Raw genomic sequence first — 18,288 nt, 5'->3', positions numbered from 1 at the left:
GATTGTGGTGATTGTGGTTTGGATGTGGTTTGGATGCGGTTGGATGTGGTTTGAACGTGGTCTGGATGTGTCAAAGTGTCAAATGGTCGTGGGATTTTTTTTTTGTGTCCGGGCTTGTTCTCGTCAAGAGTTCAACGGTTCAAGAAGCAAGCAGAATGCCAAGACGCATTTCGAAGACGCCAGGCCAGGCACCAAATGCACGTACCAACTGGAGCCCAAGTTTTCTCCAAAACCTGTCCTTGGACCTTGCTGCTCGTGTTCGCTTGAGATCAGATCACCGTCGTTCGTTTGGAGGTTCAGTCCGTCGGGCCGCGGTGCGCTGCGTGAACAGCAGCACAGCAGTAACGAGTGATAATTAAAAAAAAAAAAAAAAAAAAAACGAACACCGACAATGGACGATGGTCCAGGCAGTAAGATTAGAAGCACCGAAAATAAATGGTAGTAGGTAGATAATGGAGTAGTTTCGTCTTTTGGGGGAGAGGGGGGGGGAGAGATGACCGACCCAAGCAAGTTGGGACCCTCTTTTGCGATCGTCCAGATGTCGGGGCCGAAGTTTGGGACGGCGCAATTCTCAAGTAGGAATAGGAAAAAGACAGACGACAGACCCAGGCTGGCGACGTAATAAACCACACAGGAAATCTGCACCTCACCGTATTGTACTGTTTGGCTCTGTGTGTAAACTCGGGTCAATCAAATGCCTTTTGTTCACGCGTGGGCAAGAGTCAGCTTCCACGTTTGAGAAGTCGCCGGTTTTGGCTGACGGACTGACTGACTGACTTGACATATGTCGAACAAACGCCAAAAAATCAATCCACTCGCAGCAATCGACCAGTTCGCATGGACGCACAGGCACAACACCTGCGATTTGCAAGAAAAAAGGAAAACCGACAAATCACACGGTCGAATTTTAAAAATCCTTTTTGGTCTCTCAGGTACACCCGATCCGACTCAAATGAGCTCTGCTCTGGGCAAAAGAAGGAAATAAAAGGCGACGCGAAGCCGTCCAGCTCATGGGGAAGACAGAATTGGGTTTGAAGGAGAGAGGTCTGGAGACACACACACAAAGCTAATGGGACTGGGCAGATTGGTGCAGGAATTTTGCCGCAACTCTACTCCGTACATTCGGCTCAGCACCCAGAAAAGACACAGATCGGATGGTCAAAGCCTACGGGAACTTACCTTACTCTGGTCTTCTCTGCCAAGCAGCTCCAACTGGGCTGACGGACGGAGCGTTACTCCGTCAGCATTGATGAACGACGAATGCCATTGACCTGTCTGCTGTCACTTCACGACCGCGTCGACTGTCTGGGTCTCCCCCAGAGCCTGGCCACAGACAACGAGACCAACAACGGGACACCCCCAAATGCCTAAAGGGGACCAAGACGGACCCTGGGATCTCTTTGCAAGGTACAGATCGGCATCCATGGTGTCTCGTCTCTGGCCAACCATGTAAGCCTGTGGATTGAGAGACTGGGATGTCTTGCCCGTCTTGCCCATCTTGCACATTGGCTTGGCTTGGTTTGGTTTGGGTGTTCAGCAGCGTCACAAGCTGGCTCAAGGCGTCAATGGTTCCCCGTCAAGCTTACTTTGGTCACATTTATGACAACTCTGAAGACCAGAGACCTCTCTCCCCGGCCAGCACCAGACTCCATCACATCTCCATCGAAACCCCACGTCAGAACCAGAACCCCTGGAGCAAGCGCGAGGGTGCGCTTCGTAGGACCTCATGCAGGCCTACCGCCTCTGTTTAGTCCAGTTCTGACACAGAACTTTTATCCAAAGCCATCAAGAATGCTCCGCCATGGCCAACTTGGAACCCGTCGATCCTGGTGTCCCTCCACCACCGCACCCCCCCACCAGCACCAGGAGCAATTGAGCAGCAAACACGGATCTAAAGTGGCTCCATGGGGGGCTTGCTCTGGCTCAGTAGCTTGTGCCTTGGGTTTTCCTTATCCAGACACAACCAAGCAGTCATGGAAGTTGAGAGAACCAAACGAAAATCAACTAAAAAGCCACCAAATCCACTCACCGCCGCTGACAACCCAAAAGCCATTGAACAACTCATCAGGATGGCCCAAATGTCAGTTGCCACCACTGACAGCCGAGATGCTTGCTGTGAACTAATACTGCCTCTGCCAATGGGGCAGTTGCGGTCCTCCAGCCATTCCACGGCCACCCGTCCGAAGAGGATGGACGCAAATCCTCGGACACCGCTTAAAATCCATCCACCACTTGTGTTATCCTTGTCGAAATGGTCCCTGGTGGCGCCTCCCAGTGGGGTGAGAAAGTTGGGCTGTGGTCTTGGTCTCAAACAGGCATACCCATGTTTTATCCAGCTCTTGGTTGATGTTGAGAACAACACCAGAACCAGCATGTGCTTGCGAGATGCCTTTGACTGGTCTCGTGGACGGCCTCGACGTCATTGATAAGGCTTTTTAAGGCGATATCTACCGGTACTTGCAATGCGCATTGTATAGCGAGTCCTCCAGAGATGAGCACGATATTCAGGCTAATCAGCCCCTCGGTTAGTCAATCAGTAGAGACACTGTTCGTCGACAAGTTTCACAGTCACAGACATCATGCAAGGGGACACCAAACACATTTTTGCCCAAGGCAGCGTGGCATGTGAGACTGTGTACCTACAGTGGGGGGTCAGAAGTATTCGAACAAGGAAAGGTATCGCATATCGCCTTGTGTGTTGAGGCATATTGAGTTGTATTAGTGTATACTTGGCTATGCTTAAATACCTTTGACCGCGCACGGGGTAGTGGGAGTCCATACGCCAGGGTGGCATGCATTTGATGCTCATGGGTTTGCATACACTTCCGCTCGCGTGTTGCTCATGTGTCCGGGATTGTTCTCAGACCGGAGTTGCACGGCGGCATGCAACATCGCATATGGCCATTCCTGATGAAAACCCTTTTGGAGGTGAATCCTCATACTACCCGCCGCCTGCCCACGGGGTATACAATGCAAGATAAATTGCACCGAACCAAAGGGGATGGAAAAACTTTACAGAGCAGTTCAATAATTGTGACATACCCGGACCAACAAACAGCCAACTAATCACTGGCTCATCTCGCCATCATCGCCACCGTCACGATGCCACGTTGATTGAGGGAACGTTAAAACTTGGGAAAGAGTGAATGCACGACCAACTGCAACCCACGCCCACATTATACGGATCACCTGCAGGCTGGCTCAATAGGCACATGCAGTAGAACAAACGACCTTGCTTCCCGCATCGTATCTTGAAATTTACCCCCGCTGTTGGGTACATTTGTTCTCTCGAGACGGAGCAGCGAAGCGGGCTACCCGCTGCACCGATCAGGGGCATGCAGAGAGGAATCGACGGATTCAAACGGACTTTTCCAAAAGGCGGTGGATTCAGGCGGTCCTGGCAAGAAAGTAATACGACGTGGCTCCAAGCTAAACACGGGTCCAGCAGATGCAGGAACAGGAACAGGAACAGGGACGGGCTGGGCTCGCCAAACACTTGAGCTCAGGCATACGACTGGTTCTTCTCAGGTTCCTCTCGTAGCAACTTGGGCATGGGCTTGCCAACAAGACGACGTATGTACGGGGACCAAAAACCCGCAAAACCGGTGCAAGGTCTCCCGGCCTGCATTGCATTCACCAGAAGTCCAAACAACGACGAGGCGCCACCTGCAAGGGGTCGGCCAGGGTATCAAGCAACAAGTCGCCTCCGGCATTGGCATGTCACCCCAGCAGCATCTTGATAGTAGTTCGTCTCAGACGACAAATTTAGTTTACTGGATCGGAAAAAGAGCAGAAGATGAAGAGTGCCATGGTGTATTTCCCTCATCGAGACGGGGGCCATTTGCCGCCAGTCCAGACTCGTTTTGTTGAGAGGGGAACTTCGGGCCGGAAAACCCCCCTCATCCATCCATATATCGAAAGAAATGGATCCTGGATGCTGGATATGTTGGATGGCGTTCGCACTGACGCGGTCTGGTTTTCCCCAGCAAAAGTGTCCAGCGACCGGCCGAGATGCTCTCCATAACTGGACCCAGAGGAGGAGATGCAAAAGCTAAAATACACCATGACGAATGAAAAATGGCACACAACATCAAATCCAGCGTGATTAGTTATGTCCACAGAAAACTATTCCCACCTTGGTTGCTTGGGCCAAGCCACCAAGGTGATGCGGCTACAATGGGGAGAAACTTGGCGTCATAGCGTTTCTTCTGCCAGAGGGGAAAATTGGAAACCCGGACAGGGGCCAAGCTCAACACAAGGCTAGGACTAGTGAGCAATGCTGTGCCATGACGAGTTCCAGTCGTAAGCTGCTGGACATTTCAATGGTGGTGTATCCAAACCATGAAAGGACATCGTCTGCCGGTCCCCTGGATAAGTACCAGATACCACCTGAAAAAGAGACCTTGTCCGTAAGAGGGTGTGAGTTGCAATTTCAGCTTTCCGAGAGGAGTGTAGTGATGCCTCATTGCGACGAATCGACTTATCAAGAGTTGCAAAACAGAGCCAGTTTACACAAGCTTTGTTGATAAGCGGCACATGTGAGACGCACAAACCTTGCCGCTCCCAATATCACATTTTGTTCCCAGCATGGCTTGGAGGGTTGCAACTACAGCTTCAGCTCACAGCTCACTCACGACTTAGACAGAACAGGTAGCACAAGAAGCAATCCTACACCATTCCAGGAAACAGCCCAGCTCAATTCAGCCCCCATGATTTCCTCTTTCGCTCGCTTGCTTTTTGGGTGTCAGGTAAGACACGCCTGGTGCATGATCAGATTGAGCACAGCCAGCTGAACAGAGAAACAATCGACTTACAGTTTATGGTCAAAGGTATTTGGACATATCCAAGTACATACTAACACAGCTCAATATGCCTCAGCACACAAGGCGATATGCGATACCTTTCCTTGTTTGAATTCTTCTGACACCCGAATGTATTTCGGCACTTACACATGTTACAGCACAGGGATTTCCTTTTTGCTGCAGCACAAGCCGGTACTCTTCAGGCATTGAGCTCGAAATCCGTGTTCCTTGTCACTGTTACCATGCGACGGCACTGCATTATCGGAGATGAGTCGTCTCTTTTCTTCTTTCCATCAAGCCGAGTCCCCAATCGGCATCCGGCAATATAAATGCCTGCACATGGCTCCGCTAATATTGAGGCGTACTGTACTCCGTATGGATCCATCTGTCTTTTACATGCTACAGTGCCTTGCTTTGCTTTGTGTCCAGGGTTATGAGTATGGATTGTGCCAGTGGTTTATGCGTGCAGCAGGGCATCGTAAGAAGATTCTCGCGAATCTGAATTCAGGGGTGTTTCGACAAGGCAAGCTTTCTGTATGCAATGCATGTTGAGATGAAGTCGGAAGTTGCCGATATTCGGCACACTTCCATAGTGTTGCCGAGATGCGCTTTGGCAGATTATTCATATTAATATGGATATTAATGGCAAATGGCACAATCCCGTACTCTACGGTGTAATGCGATCCAGGGGCGGCTCTGTAAAGGATCTTGTCATCCCAGTGAGATAGTAGTCTTTGGGGGATCTCAACAGACATTTCTTTATCCTTTAGACTTAAACGACCAAACCGGTTTCCCGTCTGACAGTTCTATAATACTGCATACTCTGACAGTAACTGGGCGATATTTTGCTCCCACGATACTGGTGAACATCGTGAAGAGCAGACCAACTTATACCCATCCCAGGCAAACCATGCTTCATGTCTACAAGTCGCAAGTAAACGCCAATATCAATGTCCTTATTCACGACGAATCGCTCAAAGCCTAGCACCAGCAGCGGTCTGTAAGCTTAAATCCCAGCTCAATGATCCATCTCACAACATGCCCAGCAACCGAATATCATAACGCTACCCTCTACACGCTCAAGATCATAATCATCACCACATATCATCATCACCCAATCCTCGTGCCCAACTTCCCCGTCGACAAAAACCCCCTATTCCCCATCTCCCCCCTCCACCCAATCCCCAAAACACCAAAAACAATCCTCCCCTCCACATCGCCATCTGCACCACCAACCTCCCTCTCCTCCACCACAAAACACACCTGTTCCACCTCCCCCGGGTGCAGGACCGGCTTCTCCCCCCTCCCCCAGTTACACCCTTCGCACGTCAACCCGTCTTCTACGTCCATGCCCACCTTCTCCAGCTGCATCACGTCCTCGCTGCAATTCTCGAGCTGTGCCTCCAACACCCACTTCTTCCTGCCGCCCCGTTCCCCCAATAAGCCTACTTTCGTACGTACAATCAGACTTGCCTTGCATATGAACTGGTACAACTTCCTGAAAGTCCTGGTCCGACCGCTCGTCTCACTCGCCTCGTAGTAGCTCACCGTTACGGCGAGCACATGATTCCCCTCTTCTTTAAGGTCGAATGATACTACGCGCTGGAGAGTCTCGCCTATCGCTAGGTCGGAGGCTTCTTCAGAGAGAGGGAGTTTATGCGCGGCCCCTAGGCCGGGGGTCTTCATTTCGGCTTCGATTCGTACATTGCGAATTTGTTTGGTTTGTGGGGACGGGGACGGGGGGAGGTCGTTGTTCGCGCAGAGGGTGCAGCTGAATGTTTCGCCGACGTAGGCTGAGCCAAAGGACACGGGGAGGTTGAGAATCGGGCTGAGGAGGAAGGGCGCCGGGTTTGTGGAGGGCGGTTTGTAGGCGAGACTGGCTGGGAGGAAGGATTCTTTGCTGGGAGGGGAGGATGGAAGCGGCGATGTTGGATATTGTGGTACGAGGGACGGTCGTGATAAGCTGTGGTGGTGTGAGTGGTTGTGGCTTGGAGGGGTGAGGAGCGTGGTTTACCGGAGGACTTTGACGGATACAGAGTGCGGCTCCTTTATGGGATCGTGGGATGGGTATCGCTGGTGGCTCATTGTGTCTGGTTGAGAAGGATTATGTTCGTGTTTGAGCTTCAATGTTGCGTGGTGTTGATGTTGGGGTGGGACGGGGAGCTGCTTATCGATAGGGTAGTTGGCGACGTCATTTGCATGTGTGATGGTGCTGGCATTCGAGTGACACTAGCTTAATTCATTGACTGGACGTGATGTTTATGTAGATATAATGTCTAACAAATATTGAGAGCAAATTAATTCGACCAGTTGACAGCTGTGTTGTATGAAATGGGAAATAGCACCTGGATTGCCCCATCATTTTGCATTGTCGTCGCCCGCCATCCACTGCGGGTCATACAAGGGAGGCACGGTAACGTCAGGATGGAATGGATATGTGTTGCACTCGCTCTCAATTAACTACGTCTTCCTCTTCTCCGGATACTTCACAATCCCCTCACCGTAACACTATGTCAAACAAACTACCAACTAGCCATATGGGCTACTTATCGACGAGCTTCTCTACGTCAAATATGCGACTTCCTTCCTAGTCAGCATCAAACTATCCACGTATCAGCTTTGCAGCCTTATAATCCCGGTGGAGGGGGAACCTATTCATAATTAGCTAAAGACTTCTCTTCAAGGTACAGAAATAACATACTGCGCCATAACTGCCACCTGGGGGGGATCCCGAAGGAGGCGGAGGAGGAGGTGCAGCACTGGGTGGTGGAGGAGGAGGGGGAGCTGCTTCACTTGGAGGAGGTGGAGGCGGCGATGCAGATGTCGAAGTTGCGGGTTGACCAGGAGCACCGGCTCCTTGGGTTGCTTGAGCTCCATAGTATTGTTGATACAAAGCAACATAACTACATTGATTAGTCGTGGTGTACCTTCAACAACCTCAGGATTGCAAGCTTACTTGGCATAACCACCGTATGCGGCATACGGATCAGCTCCGCCGTAATACTGAGCATATTGAGCAGCATAGTCAGCGGCATTCGTTGCAGGGCTGTTGGTACCATGAGCCGGACTGTTGGTCGAGGCACTCTGGTCCTGGCCATATCGATCTTGACCATATCCGCCGTAAGAGGAATGGCTGCCTCGGTCGTGATGTCGGTCATTGCCTCCACGGTATCGGTCGCCTCCATGGTGGCCACCTCGGTCGTTGTATCGAGGCGGCCGGGACTTGAATTCTTCGTACTGTTCTTTAACGTTGGCAATCAGGTCCTCACAGAGCTCCTTGGCTTTTTCGACCATGCTGGCATCAGGTCCGCTGTTGTATGATTAGCACTGTACTCGTTTGTTCCCTTGTGGGATATGCTTGAGACATACGCAACGTGCAAGTACATGTCCTCATCACTTTCGCGGTTGGTGGCACCCTCCAGATACCCAGATCCGCGACCCTTTATCTGCACTCGACAGCCGGTTTCCCTGAATGTGCTTCACATACGAGCCGCCGTGGCCCACGATTTGTGCTCGCAAGTTGAACCCTGGGATCGGTTCCAAGTCAATGGGGATCCTTTCCTCGGGCCATTTCCGCTGTGGGCGAGTTAGTCAGAATTAAAAGAAACACACGAGATTGCAAGATGGTCATGGAGATGTATATGCTTACTCGTCCTCCGTGTTCACGCTCACGATCCCGATCGGGTTCCTGCTGTTCCTGGTCTCGTCGGCGGAATCGTCGTTCGTCAACCAACTGCGGCAACTCCTGTTTGATGAGTTCGTTGATTTTCTCAACAGCAGCTTCTAGGCCAGATTTGCTAGTGCTAGTAATGTGAAGATAGAGCGGTGGGTTCTAAACGTAGACGAATTAGCGCTTCAAGTTTCGCAAGAGAGTCGTTGGATTGTCACGACTTACAGCAGCGGTGGCCATAGCCTTATTAGGGTAGTAACTGCCGCGAGTAGTTACATCTTGTAAAAGTCAACCTATATCCAAGATAACAAAAGTTTAAAAAGAGAGGCAATGCGTACCAGCTCCGGTTTCGTCGGAAATCTATTATCAAGCGGGAGTCAGTAGGAGCAAAGACGGGGGGTTGCAGGCAAGCTATCGTGCCAGGTGTAAGCAGGATATCTCTAATGCCAATTGGCGACCCAGAACAAAGCGGAATGCGCCAGCAATCGGTGTATCTGGAGAATCAGTGGAATGCAAGTGCATATTTACCATTTTCTGTGTGGAACCCTTGGTGAGCAAGTAGCGGTTTCGCAGATCGTTGACTTCAATGTCCTGGATGTAGTCACCGTCGGCCGTGTACATCTCCTTGCTCACAGAATGCGAATTTGCTTCTCCAGACTGTCCATCTGCAGAATTAGCGGATTGAATCGGCGGCACGTCGACATGTTGAATGCCCTTTCGAGCTTGTAGGGAGGCATTGATTCGAGCGGCGGCGGCAGCTGCAAACAGGCATCAGTACGTTTGAATGGATTCCCACTAAGACTTTAATATCTCCATGGCGCAGGTGCAGTTGAAGCATAGGAAGGTGAAAAACAACGGGGATAGAGCATACCAGCAGCAGCAGCGGCATCAACGGGCGACCCTTTTGAGTCTGATGGGCTATCCTGAGCGAGGGGACTGCGATCTCTGCCTTCAGATCGTCGGGTCGGTGGTGACCGCGAGCGACGGTCGAATCTAGAGGCCCTCTTTGGCTCGGGCTCTGTTTGATCAAAGCGGGATCGCTTAGCGGTTCGTCTTTCGGAGTCCTCCATGGTGAGGGTAAGAGCAGCGCGAGACTTTGGAGGCGAAGAATGCTGTGGGCTTTGCGCTTGGTGCTGCTGGTGTCTGGTGGAGATTGCTGGCTTTTCTCTACCAGCTGGAGTCGCGAAGTTTGTATCGAATCGTGCAGTGTTTGAAGAAAGGCGAGGGGTGTTATGTGCAGCCCGTCGAGTTGGTGTCGGCACGGAATTGCGACAAGAATAATTGAAAGTTCAAGTTTGTCGCAAGCCGACTTGGAGAAAGCTGGTTGCCTTGGTTTGGCTGAAGTTTGAATCAGTCCATCGCTGCTCTCGGCAGAAAATTGTACCAGACATCAGGCAAATGGAGCCAACCATTGGTTCCGAGTCTGGTGGGCACTGGGAGCAAATTGACTTACCTAAGGCGAAGATATGCAGCGGAAACGGGGCATAAAATTGGGGTCAGGTCTCAACTATAAGTACTTGACCACTAGGCAGGCGTGGTCCTGTCAACTGCAGGTGGTTGGCAACAACAGTTCCAAGATGGAACAGCATCTGATTCAAACTTAAGCAACTTTAAAATGAGTACTGACTGGTAATTGAGAAGCGTCTGAAAACAAAGGGCTCCTGCACAGGATGCAGCTGATCTCTTACCAGAACAGAGACAAAATACATTCAACTCTGTACAGCTTGAGATTTGGACACTGCCAAACAATCACAAGGGTCTCGCCCTTAAACCTGGGGTAGCTCCAGCCAACTGTTGCGGTGTCGGAACATTCTTGGCAACGACGGCACTGTGTCAATGTCCAGCCTCCAATGCAGCCAACAAGGAAGCTCGAGATGAATTCATTTGTGGAATTGCTGTATTTACAACGGTGGCATGGGTATAAAACCCGGCAGCAGTTCGTCCGAGCCAGAGGCTTAATTCCCACCTTCCGGCTTATGAACCCCAGCGACGCTTACGAGTCACCACGAAGCTGCGTCGATCACACAAGACGGGGTTTCGCGATGTTTCGCCACGGCATTGAGACAGCCACTGGAGGATGGCTGTTGGAATTTGGAATTCAGACGCCAAGTTACATGTACAATTGTCTGGTAGGATCAAATGTGACCAGTAAAGACGACAGGCAACCCCCGCGTACCTAAATGCATGCAAATCGAAACAAAATTCAGATCTCAATGGTAAACGGAGTAGTTGTATGTGAATATCTGGATCTCTCCACTACATTTTCCTCCGATTGAATTGGCACATAACAGCCAGATGCATACCGTGCTATGTGTTGCTCAAAGCAAAACATTTGAAGGTCTTGGCAGGTCAAGTCATCATGGCTCAACGGCATGCAAAATTGGCGATGCGTCACTTCACATGTCAAACCATGGGCCGCTGCACAATCCCCAGTTACTGAATTGAGTGTCATCAATTCGTCACTTGTTTGCATGGTTCTGTACAATAAACAACGAATTTCTTATCTTCACCAAATTTTCACAAGAATAAATTGCACTGTCAATGCATAACCCAGCGAACAACTGAGTCTTCACCTGCAGCTGTCACGCTTGTCCAGACCTACACACCAAGCTGACCGTGGGGGGTGCGACCAAGTTCTTCACACTGTTCACCCACCAATCAACTGCCCCCAATGCCCCAGTCACCTCCGATCTCTCGGAGCCCTCCAAGTTTTTAGACCTCCATTTGTCTTCCATAGGTAGCCATTGACTCACCAGACAACTCCCGGTCCTCTCTGTCCATCGTTATTCCACCGTCTCCCTCCGACGTGGAAACGATTTCGAGAGCTTCATCTTGTATTTTCAACGTACGGGAGAGCCATTGGCCACCCGCTGCTTGAAGAACACACATCAAGATGGCCGCCCTCCGGTCTTGCACCGCTCCCCTCCGCTGGGCAACGAAATCCTCAACACTCAGCTTCGTCCGGTACAACTCATCCCACAGCAGCTCGACTTCCGCCATTGCCTACAAGGCTCTTCGAAACCGCTCTGCCCCTCTACCCGTGACCAACTCCCCGCCAGCATGGTCTGCCCAAGCCGCCGTCTCCAACATTCTCTATGAGACTCCTACGCCGTCCATGGCGCCCCCGAAGCGCCATATCCTCAATTGCTTGGTCCAGAACGAGCCCGGTGTCTTGTCCCGTCTGTCTGGTATCCTCGCAGCTCGCGGCTTCAACATTGACTCGTTGGTCGTGTGCAACACCGAAGTAGAGGACCTGTCGCGCATGACCATCGTTCTGACTGGTCAGGATGGTGTCGTCGAGCAAGCCCGTCGACAGCTGGAGGATCTTGTTCCCGTCTGGGCTGTGCTGGATTACAGCAATGCCGCCCTTGTCCAGCGTGAGCTGCTCCTAGCCAAGATCAACATTTTGGGTCCTGAGTACTTCGAGGAGCTGCTCGCTCACCATCGTGAGATTACCGCGGGCGAATACGACGGCGAGCACGCTCCCGAGGGTGCTGAGCAAGCTCAGTCTCTGGAGGAGACGTCTGCTGATTTCCATCCTAGCAAGTTGGCCGCCAGTGAGGCGTTGCGCCACAAGCATGAGCACTTGAAGACGATTACCTACTTTACTCACCAGTTTGGCGGTAAGGTGTTGGATATCAGCACCATTAGCTGCATTGTGGAACTGTAAGTTGATTGATTGCTGACGGTATAACAAGACGAATGAGTTGATTGCTAACTTTGATGATCACAGCTCTGCTAAGCCTTCCCGAATCGACTCATTTCTCAAGCTCATCGCCCCCTTTGGTATCCTCGAATCAGCTCGCACTGGTCTGATGGCCCTACCTCGGTCTCCTCTCCGAGGTCCTACTGAGGAACCGCTCATCAAGGAGGCAGAGGAGGTTGTCGATGCTAGCCAGCTGCCCCCTGGCTAAATTATTCTGAGGGCTGAAGTTTTCTATGAGGTCGCTGACCAATTGGCGTCTGAAGGAACAGGAGCTTTGTGTATAGTTGTTATATTTTGTTATCATTTAAATGAAACGGCTAATTACGCTATATAACTTTTCGTGCGCCGAAATCCGTTGATACAAGTGAAATAAACACCAGCTATCCGATCTGTCGTCATTTGTAAACTATTTCTACAACTTGCCTTTGTTGACGACAAAGCCCTCCAGTGCAGCTATGAGACAAGTTAGCTATTTCTTCATGGTGACATCACATTGGAACACGTACCAACAGCAGCCCAAAGTCGGTTTTCGGCCTCAGGGAAAACCAAAGACCTAGGGCTGTAGAAGACCTCATCAGCGACCTCCTCAGGATGTCGAGGCAAGCAGTGCATAAACTTCCAGCCATCCTTGGCTCCGCCCCTCTTGGCCAACTCATTCGTAATCTGGTATCCTTCAAAGGCCTTCAGCCTCTTCTGCTGCTCACTCTCCTGACCCATCGAAATCCAGGTGTCCGTCACCAAGACATCCGCATCCTGGATGGCTTCCTCCGGAATAGTGGTCTCAGTAAGTTTACCCGGTGAGTTAACACCCTCTGCTGAAGAGGTAATAAGCTTCCTCATGTTATCCGGGATACCATAGCCATTGGGCGACGCGACAGCAATATCAACGCCCATCTTTACACATCCGATTGCCAGGTCAAATAACACGTTGTTAGAGTCTCCTACCCACGCTACCTTGAGTCCATTGAGCCCTAATCCAGAGGCAGAGTTCTTGGACGAAGGGAAGGCCTCGTGGATGGTGAGAAAGTCGGCAATGGTTTGAAGAGGGTGAAAGTCTTCGGATAAGGCATTGATTACAGGCACGCTAGAGTGTTTAGCAAGATTGGCGACGTCAGAGTGAGGTCCCACGCGGGCAACCATGCAAGACGTCATGGATGAGATGACGACCGAAGTGTCGTACAGACTCTCATTTACCTGGGGGCGGTCAGCAAAGACACTTGCTTCGGAGCGGACAATGAACATACACCAAGCTGGATATCATCTTTGCCCAAAAACATAGGATGGCCACCGAGCATCGTCACCGCTGCCTCAGTAGATACACGCGTCCTCGTACTCCTCTTACTGAACATCATGGCGATTGTCTGGCCAGACAGCGAGGTACTCAGCGATGTCGGCGTCTGGCCAGCCTTGACGGCTTGTTTGCGCGCGGCGGCATTGCGAACGAGGGATGTGAACTCAGAGGGTGTCAGGTCTGCAATTGACATGAGATGCCTTGGGCCGGAGGCTTGCGAGTATGTTCGTTTTTGTAGGCCATTGAAGGCGAGGCGAGCTGTTCGGATTGCTGATGGTTTCATGGTGAGCTGTGTTTTTGGAAATGGCGGAGGATAGGGAAATATATATGAGAAGAGGGACTGAGGCAATGACAGGTTAGGTGGATGGTGTAATTGCTATGGATAAGGCGGATTGCAGTGGTATCCAATTGATATCTTGGCCAATATGCACCGCGATGTCTTGGGAATTTTGATGGGAATTTTTGAGATGGACAGTGTATTGGCATGGGATAGAGTCATGACATGGATCAATTGGGGCCGTTGACGGAGAGCTCCACTGAGCATGTACAGTGCCGGTACTGTGGCAGGCATGCTTTCTAGCACTGGGCCGGGGTCTAGTTGCCGGTGTCCATCAAACAGAGGCAGACAACCTTGACCAGGGTTCAATTCCAACTCCAAACTCAAAGTTGCAACATTGAAGCCAAGTGGACTGTGAAACCCCAGAATGCAGCATATATTATATTAGGTACCAGATTCAACCGTCTTCGTGACCACTTCGCACTACTAGCTATCTAGCAACAAGGGTTTCTCAAATATGTCAAGCGTTGTCATACCTTCAAGTTCGTCTGTGTCGAAAGCGCAGTGAAGCTGTGCCTGTGTTCAGGAGATGGAAGACATGAAGAGCAAAGTTGGAGAACATCGTTGATGCAATTCTAACTATGATGATTATGGGAGAATACAAGGAACACCGCTAGATTAAAAAAAAAAAAAATACGCTAATCCAGTCGTAAAAATGACAACAACGCCAATACCAAAGTGACCGCCGGTATGCGACAATTGAGTCCACCTCTCACTTTCTATCAGCCCTGCATTTCCCATACCAGGTCCCTTCTTTCCGGCGCATCCAGTTGATATGGTCGGCTCTGTCTGTGGGGTTGAACGGATTTCTCTTGTTCTTCTCTTTGGGCAATGGGGTGGGTGATGACGGCTTCCTTCGCTTTTCGTTTCTTACGATAAAGCAGAAAAGCACCCAAACTCAGCAGCCCAACTACCGCGGCAGAACCCACGGCAATACCTGCTATAGCTCCTGAAGATAAACTGCCCGATACCGAAGGTGGTCCCGTCTGGCTAGGGGTACTGGTTGATTTTGTCGTGGATGCAAGCTGATCAGGTACTGTATTAGTGGACGCAACAGACGAAATTGTTGCGGTAGCTGGGACCTGTTGAACAATGTTAGACGCATTGGCTCTTCGGATAGAGTTAGTTAACTGACGTAGAGCAGCTTAACGCCCCAAGCTTCAAGTCCTTCCTCCGTATAAGGCGTTCGCGTTATTGGTTCCTCGGTAGGCTGGGATAGTCCGATATCTGTGAGGGTTCCTGTCCAGACCACTCCAAGGGTAGCTGTGGCGTGACATCCGTATTCGTTGTCCTTGCACATGAAGGAGAAGACGTTGCTCGTCACACTGCAATGGTGAGTTCCTTGCTTTACTTCCTTAAGGGCCGGGAGAAATCAAACCTTGGACAGCAAGTCACCGTGCTCACTTGTTGACCATTACTCTTGGGTCCACCTGTCGCACAAGCACGAGTAAATCCGGCAGGGCAGCCTCCTGTTGTAGTGTACAGAGCATTTATCGTGTATGATGGTGGGAAGCAAGAACCCTTTGGTGTATTGCCCTTCAACACTGGCGTGGGCGTGCCATACATTACTGAAGTAACCACCTCCGAGCAACACACGATAATAATTTGTGGTAGCAAAGCATGATGTTGGTGCCGTCCATGTTGATGGAATTGTGTATTCCGACATGATAGACTTTAACGGCGGTCAAGCCAGTCGATCTCAGCCGGTTGTTGCTGGGAAGACCAGACTAGAGTCAACTTTTGGAGGCACAAAACGAGCAAATCTTGAGAAATCGCAAAGCAGACGTGGGAACAGACGAGAAAAGGAGTAACATCATCGCCACCCTTTTTTTTTGTTCTTTGCTCGTCATCCTCCTGGGTAATGGCATTTACCCCCGACTTGAGCTGAATCCCGACTGTCTACTCCGTGTTAACCGCTGTATCAAACCCCTGTTGCGGTGTTGGTTGAAGCACTTTTCTAATACATTACCAGCTCATGTTTTTGTTGTCACACATGCACTGGGCACGCATGGTGGGTTTCCATTTGACAAAACCACCAGACCAGAACCCAGCCGACCAGCCCGGGGACCCAGCGTGGTCAGCCAAAATGACATGGAAAGGTGCCTTCTTGTCTCTGAGGAGGCCAACCGCACATGGAACGAGACAACTTCTGTGCTTTATATGAGTCTGAGATTTTGGCTGTTGCAGCTTGAGGTCCTTGGACCATGCAACTGACAACTGACAACCAACAGCATAAAAGACGAGCAATTGATTGGCTGTGGTCCCACAAATGTGCCGTCTGCTGCAGAGTCCCATATTTCTACCGACCACTCAACCCTGTCTGCTGGCCGCCGTGAGCAACAACCTTGACGAAATGGGCCACGGAGCGCCAAACGAGACAAATAAGGACGGTTTTGGGGGCAGTCGCCAAGAGCTGGGAGCTGGGAGCTGGGAGCTGGCCGTGTCATCAAAGAGGCAAAATGAATCCATATCTTTCCCTCCGTGTCTTGTTCCCAGCCCTTCTTGTTCCCTCCAGTCCTGGCTCAGGCAACAGCCCCTGTGTCGCCATGTTGAAAGCAAGAGTGCTCGTTCTTGTGTTGAGCCAGTTCTTCGTGTGACATATATTTCTTTGGCTTATTCGTCTTATTTGATACTTTTGCTGGTTTCTGAGAAATTGGCCGAGTAGCACGACCTCGCGCAAGCCAACCTGGTAGCCCGGTTTATGGCACAGATCCAGCAGTCTCACTATGCACTCACTTGAGCCGAAAGGCGCCTCCTTCCAAGTAAACCTACTACAGCGTATCTGTCTTCGTCGGTACAGAAATTTCATCGTCATCGGTCTGTCTGCACTCGGTATATGCCTTTGGCTCTTCTCTCGATCAGACAGTTTAGGAAGCCTAGGGGTCCAGCTGATTCGGCCGCCTAGTCCTCAACACGGCACCAAAGATTCGCAAAGGCCAACAACAGAGGACCAACGGAATAGCGGAACGGACACAAACCCTTCTGAAGGCATTCAACATTTGATCCCCCAAAAAATCTGGCAGATACAACTGCCAAAGAAGAACCAAGAGGAGGATAAGCCCGTAGACCCTGAGAGTCTGAAAGACACAGCGTCATGGCTTGCCTTGAACAGGGACTACGCCTAGTGAGTTCCCTTTCCATAACTAGAGTACCCTGGATTTTTCAATACACTATTTGCCGCCTTCAAAGCCCTTGTTGCGAATACCAGCGGCCGGTGTATGGTCTTGTGACCCAGTCCGATATGATATCACAATGCTAGCAAAGGTGAATAGTGCTAACCATCTCTTCTCTCAAGCACCTTGGTGGGCAAAGCAGGCGCCGATAAATTCATCCGCGACCATTACTCTCATCAAACTCACTTGGTTGAGTCCTACAACAGTCTCACCAACGTGGGGATGAAGTCAGATCTTTTGCGCTATCTCATTCTGTCCATCGAGGGTGGTGTGTACACCGATACCGATACTCTTGCGATCAAGCCCATAGATCTATGGGTTCCCAAGAATATGCGTGACAAGGTTCGCCTCATTGTTGGCATAGAGTTTGACCGTCGTGATGGAGGCGGATGGGCCGACATCCCGCATTGGCTTCAATTTTGCCAATGGACAATTGCTGCTGCACCCGGCCACCCAGTATTCCCACGCATGGTTTCCCGTGCGCTTCGGTCTATCGACGACCTCGCAAGCACACATAATTCGTCTATCGGTCAGTTGAACCCCAGCAGCTTCGAAGTTATGAACTCGACTGGACCAGCGGCTTGGACTGATGTCGTGTTTGAGCTGCTGCAGGAGCATGATCCCAGCCTAAATGACACCAAAGACCTGTCTTTCATGACGGAGCCTAAACTTTACGGGGATATTCTTGTCTTGACCATCGATGGCTTTGGTATGGGGCAGTCGCATTCGCATAGCACGCATGACGGTAGCATCCCCGATGCAGCATTGATGAAGCATCTCTTTCGCGGATCTTGGAGAGGTGACTGAGCCCTTTCAGAGACCGACAATCCGGCGTTTCAATATATTAAATATATAGATGTCGAGGATGGACTCTCTGGAAATTATGCCTTGGGTGTATGGGACTTGTAACATTATAGGCTTTGGGATTTACGAGTTTTGTTGGCAACCAGACACTCGGTTGCACAGGGCATTAGCGAGTCATTTGAGCAGTTAGAGCGACACCAGGAATATATCAATTTGCCGTTAAGCTACTTGTAACTTTGATAGATGGACTGCTTCCGTAGCATAAACACCAAATTCTCCGAGATGCTGTAGGGTACGGGAGCTGCTGTTTGCCAGGTTGGGGATATCAATGGATCCGCGTGGCCAGCACCCGCCCATGTGCTCATTGTCAATGTCTGATGAATGATCCATCCATCGAATTGGCACTACTGCCAATAGATGGTCCCTGAGGGGCATTCGGCCAATCAACAGCATCCATGCGCAATCAGAGTGGGCCGGCCCTGGTGCCTTGCTTGTTGAGACTAGA

At 50.7% G+C, this 18,288-nt stretch overlaps 6 protein-coding genes across 6 annotated transcripts; 2 read left to right on the top strand and 4 right to left on the bottom strand.

The window, feature by feature from the left end:
• Window positions 1-5,912: 5,912 nt before the first annotated feature.
• On the bottom strand, window positions 5,913-6,488 carry VFPPC_00777 (hypothetical protein; the record flags this gene model as incomplete). Its single annotated transcript, XM_018280733.2, has 1 exon — window positions 5,913-6,488. The coding sequence occupies one exon, from the start codon at window positions 6,486-6,488 to the stop codon at window positions 5,913-5,915; it is 576 nt and encodes a 191-aa protein (XP_018149030.2).
• Window positions 6,489-7,429: 941 nt separating this feature from the next.
• Window positions 7,430-9,542, bottom strand: VFPPC_00776 (KH domain-containing protein; the record flags this gene model as incomplete). The annotated part of the gene is made up of 10 exons (XM_018280732.1): window positions 7,430-7,453; window positions 7,504-7,705; window positions 7,759-8,112; window positions 8,172-8,198; window positions 8,290-8,378; window positions 8,452-8,634; window positions 8,698-8,750; window positions 8,811-8,832; window positions 9,001-9,230; window positions 9,344-9,542. 10 exons carry the CDS (start codon window positions 9,540-9,542, stop codon window positions 7,430-7,432), a joined length of 1,383 nt encoding a protein of 460 aa, XP_018149029.1.
• A 1,823-nt stretch (window positions 9,543-11,365) lies between these two features.
• Window positions 11,366-12,386, top strand: VFPPC_12894 (acetolactate synthase small subunit; the record flags this gene model as incomplete). The annotated part of the gene is made up of 2 exons (XM_018290671.1): window positions 11,366-12,138; window positions 12,206-12,386. The coding sequence occupies 2 exons, from the start codon at window positions 11,366-11,368 to the stop codon at window positions 12,384-12,386; spliced, it is 954 nt and encodes a 317-aa protein (XP_018149028.1).
• A 204-nt stretch (window positions 12,387-12,590) lies between these two features.
• VFPPC_12893 (ornithine carbamoyltransferase, mitochondrial precursor) lies at window positions 12,591-13,752 on the bottom strand (the record flags this gene model as incomplete). Its single annotated transcript, XM_018290670.1, has 3 exons — window positions 12,591-12,631; window positions 12,685-13,372; window positions 13,423-13,752. The coding sequence occupies 3 exons, from the start codon at window positions 13,750-13,752 to the stop codon at window positions 12,591-12,593; spliced, it is 1,059 nt and encodes a 352-aa protein (XP_018149027.1).
• Window positions 13,753-14,528: 776 nt separating this feature from the next.
• Window positions 14,529-15,472, bottom strand: VFPPC_12892 (hypothetical protein; the record flags this gene model as incomplete). Its single annotated transcript, XM_018290669.1, has 4 exons — window positions 14,529-14,888; window positions 14,942-15,131; window positions 15,211-15,275; window positions 15,371-15,472. 4 exons carry the CDS (start codon window positions 15,470-15,472, stop codon window positions 14,529-14,531), a joined length of 717 nt encoding a protein of 238 aa, XP_018149026.1.
• A 1,060-nt stretch (window positions 15,473-16,532) lies between these two features.
• VFPPC_00774 (glycosyltransferase family 32) lies at window positions 16,533-17,786 on the top strand (the record flags this gene model as incomplete). Its single annotated transcript, XM_018280731.1, has 2 exons — window positions 16,533-16,930; window positions 17,102-17,786. 2 exons carry the CDS (start codon window positions 16,533-16,535, stop codon window positions 17,784-17,786), a joined length of 1,083 nt encoding a protein of 360 aa, XP_018149025.1.
• Window positions 17,787-18,288: the final 502 nt, after the last annotated feature.

The sequence above is a fragment of the Pochonia chlamydosporia genome, chromosome 1 (genome assembly GCF_001653235.2).
Source record: "Pochonia chlamydosporia 170 chromosome 1, whole genome shotgun sequence".
NCBI classification, from domain to species: Eukaryota; Fungi; Ascomycota; class Sordariomycetes; order Hypocreales; family Clavicipitaceae; genus Pochonia; species Pochonia chlamydosporia.
Note: the sequence above shows the minus strand (reverse complement) of the source record. Positions and strands in the feature narration are given on the sequence as shown.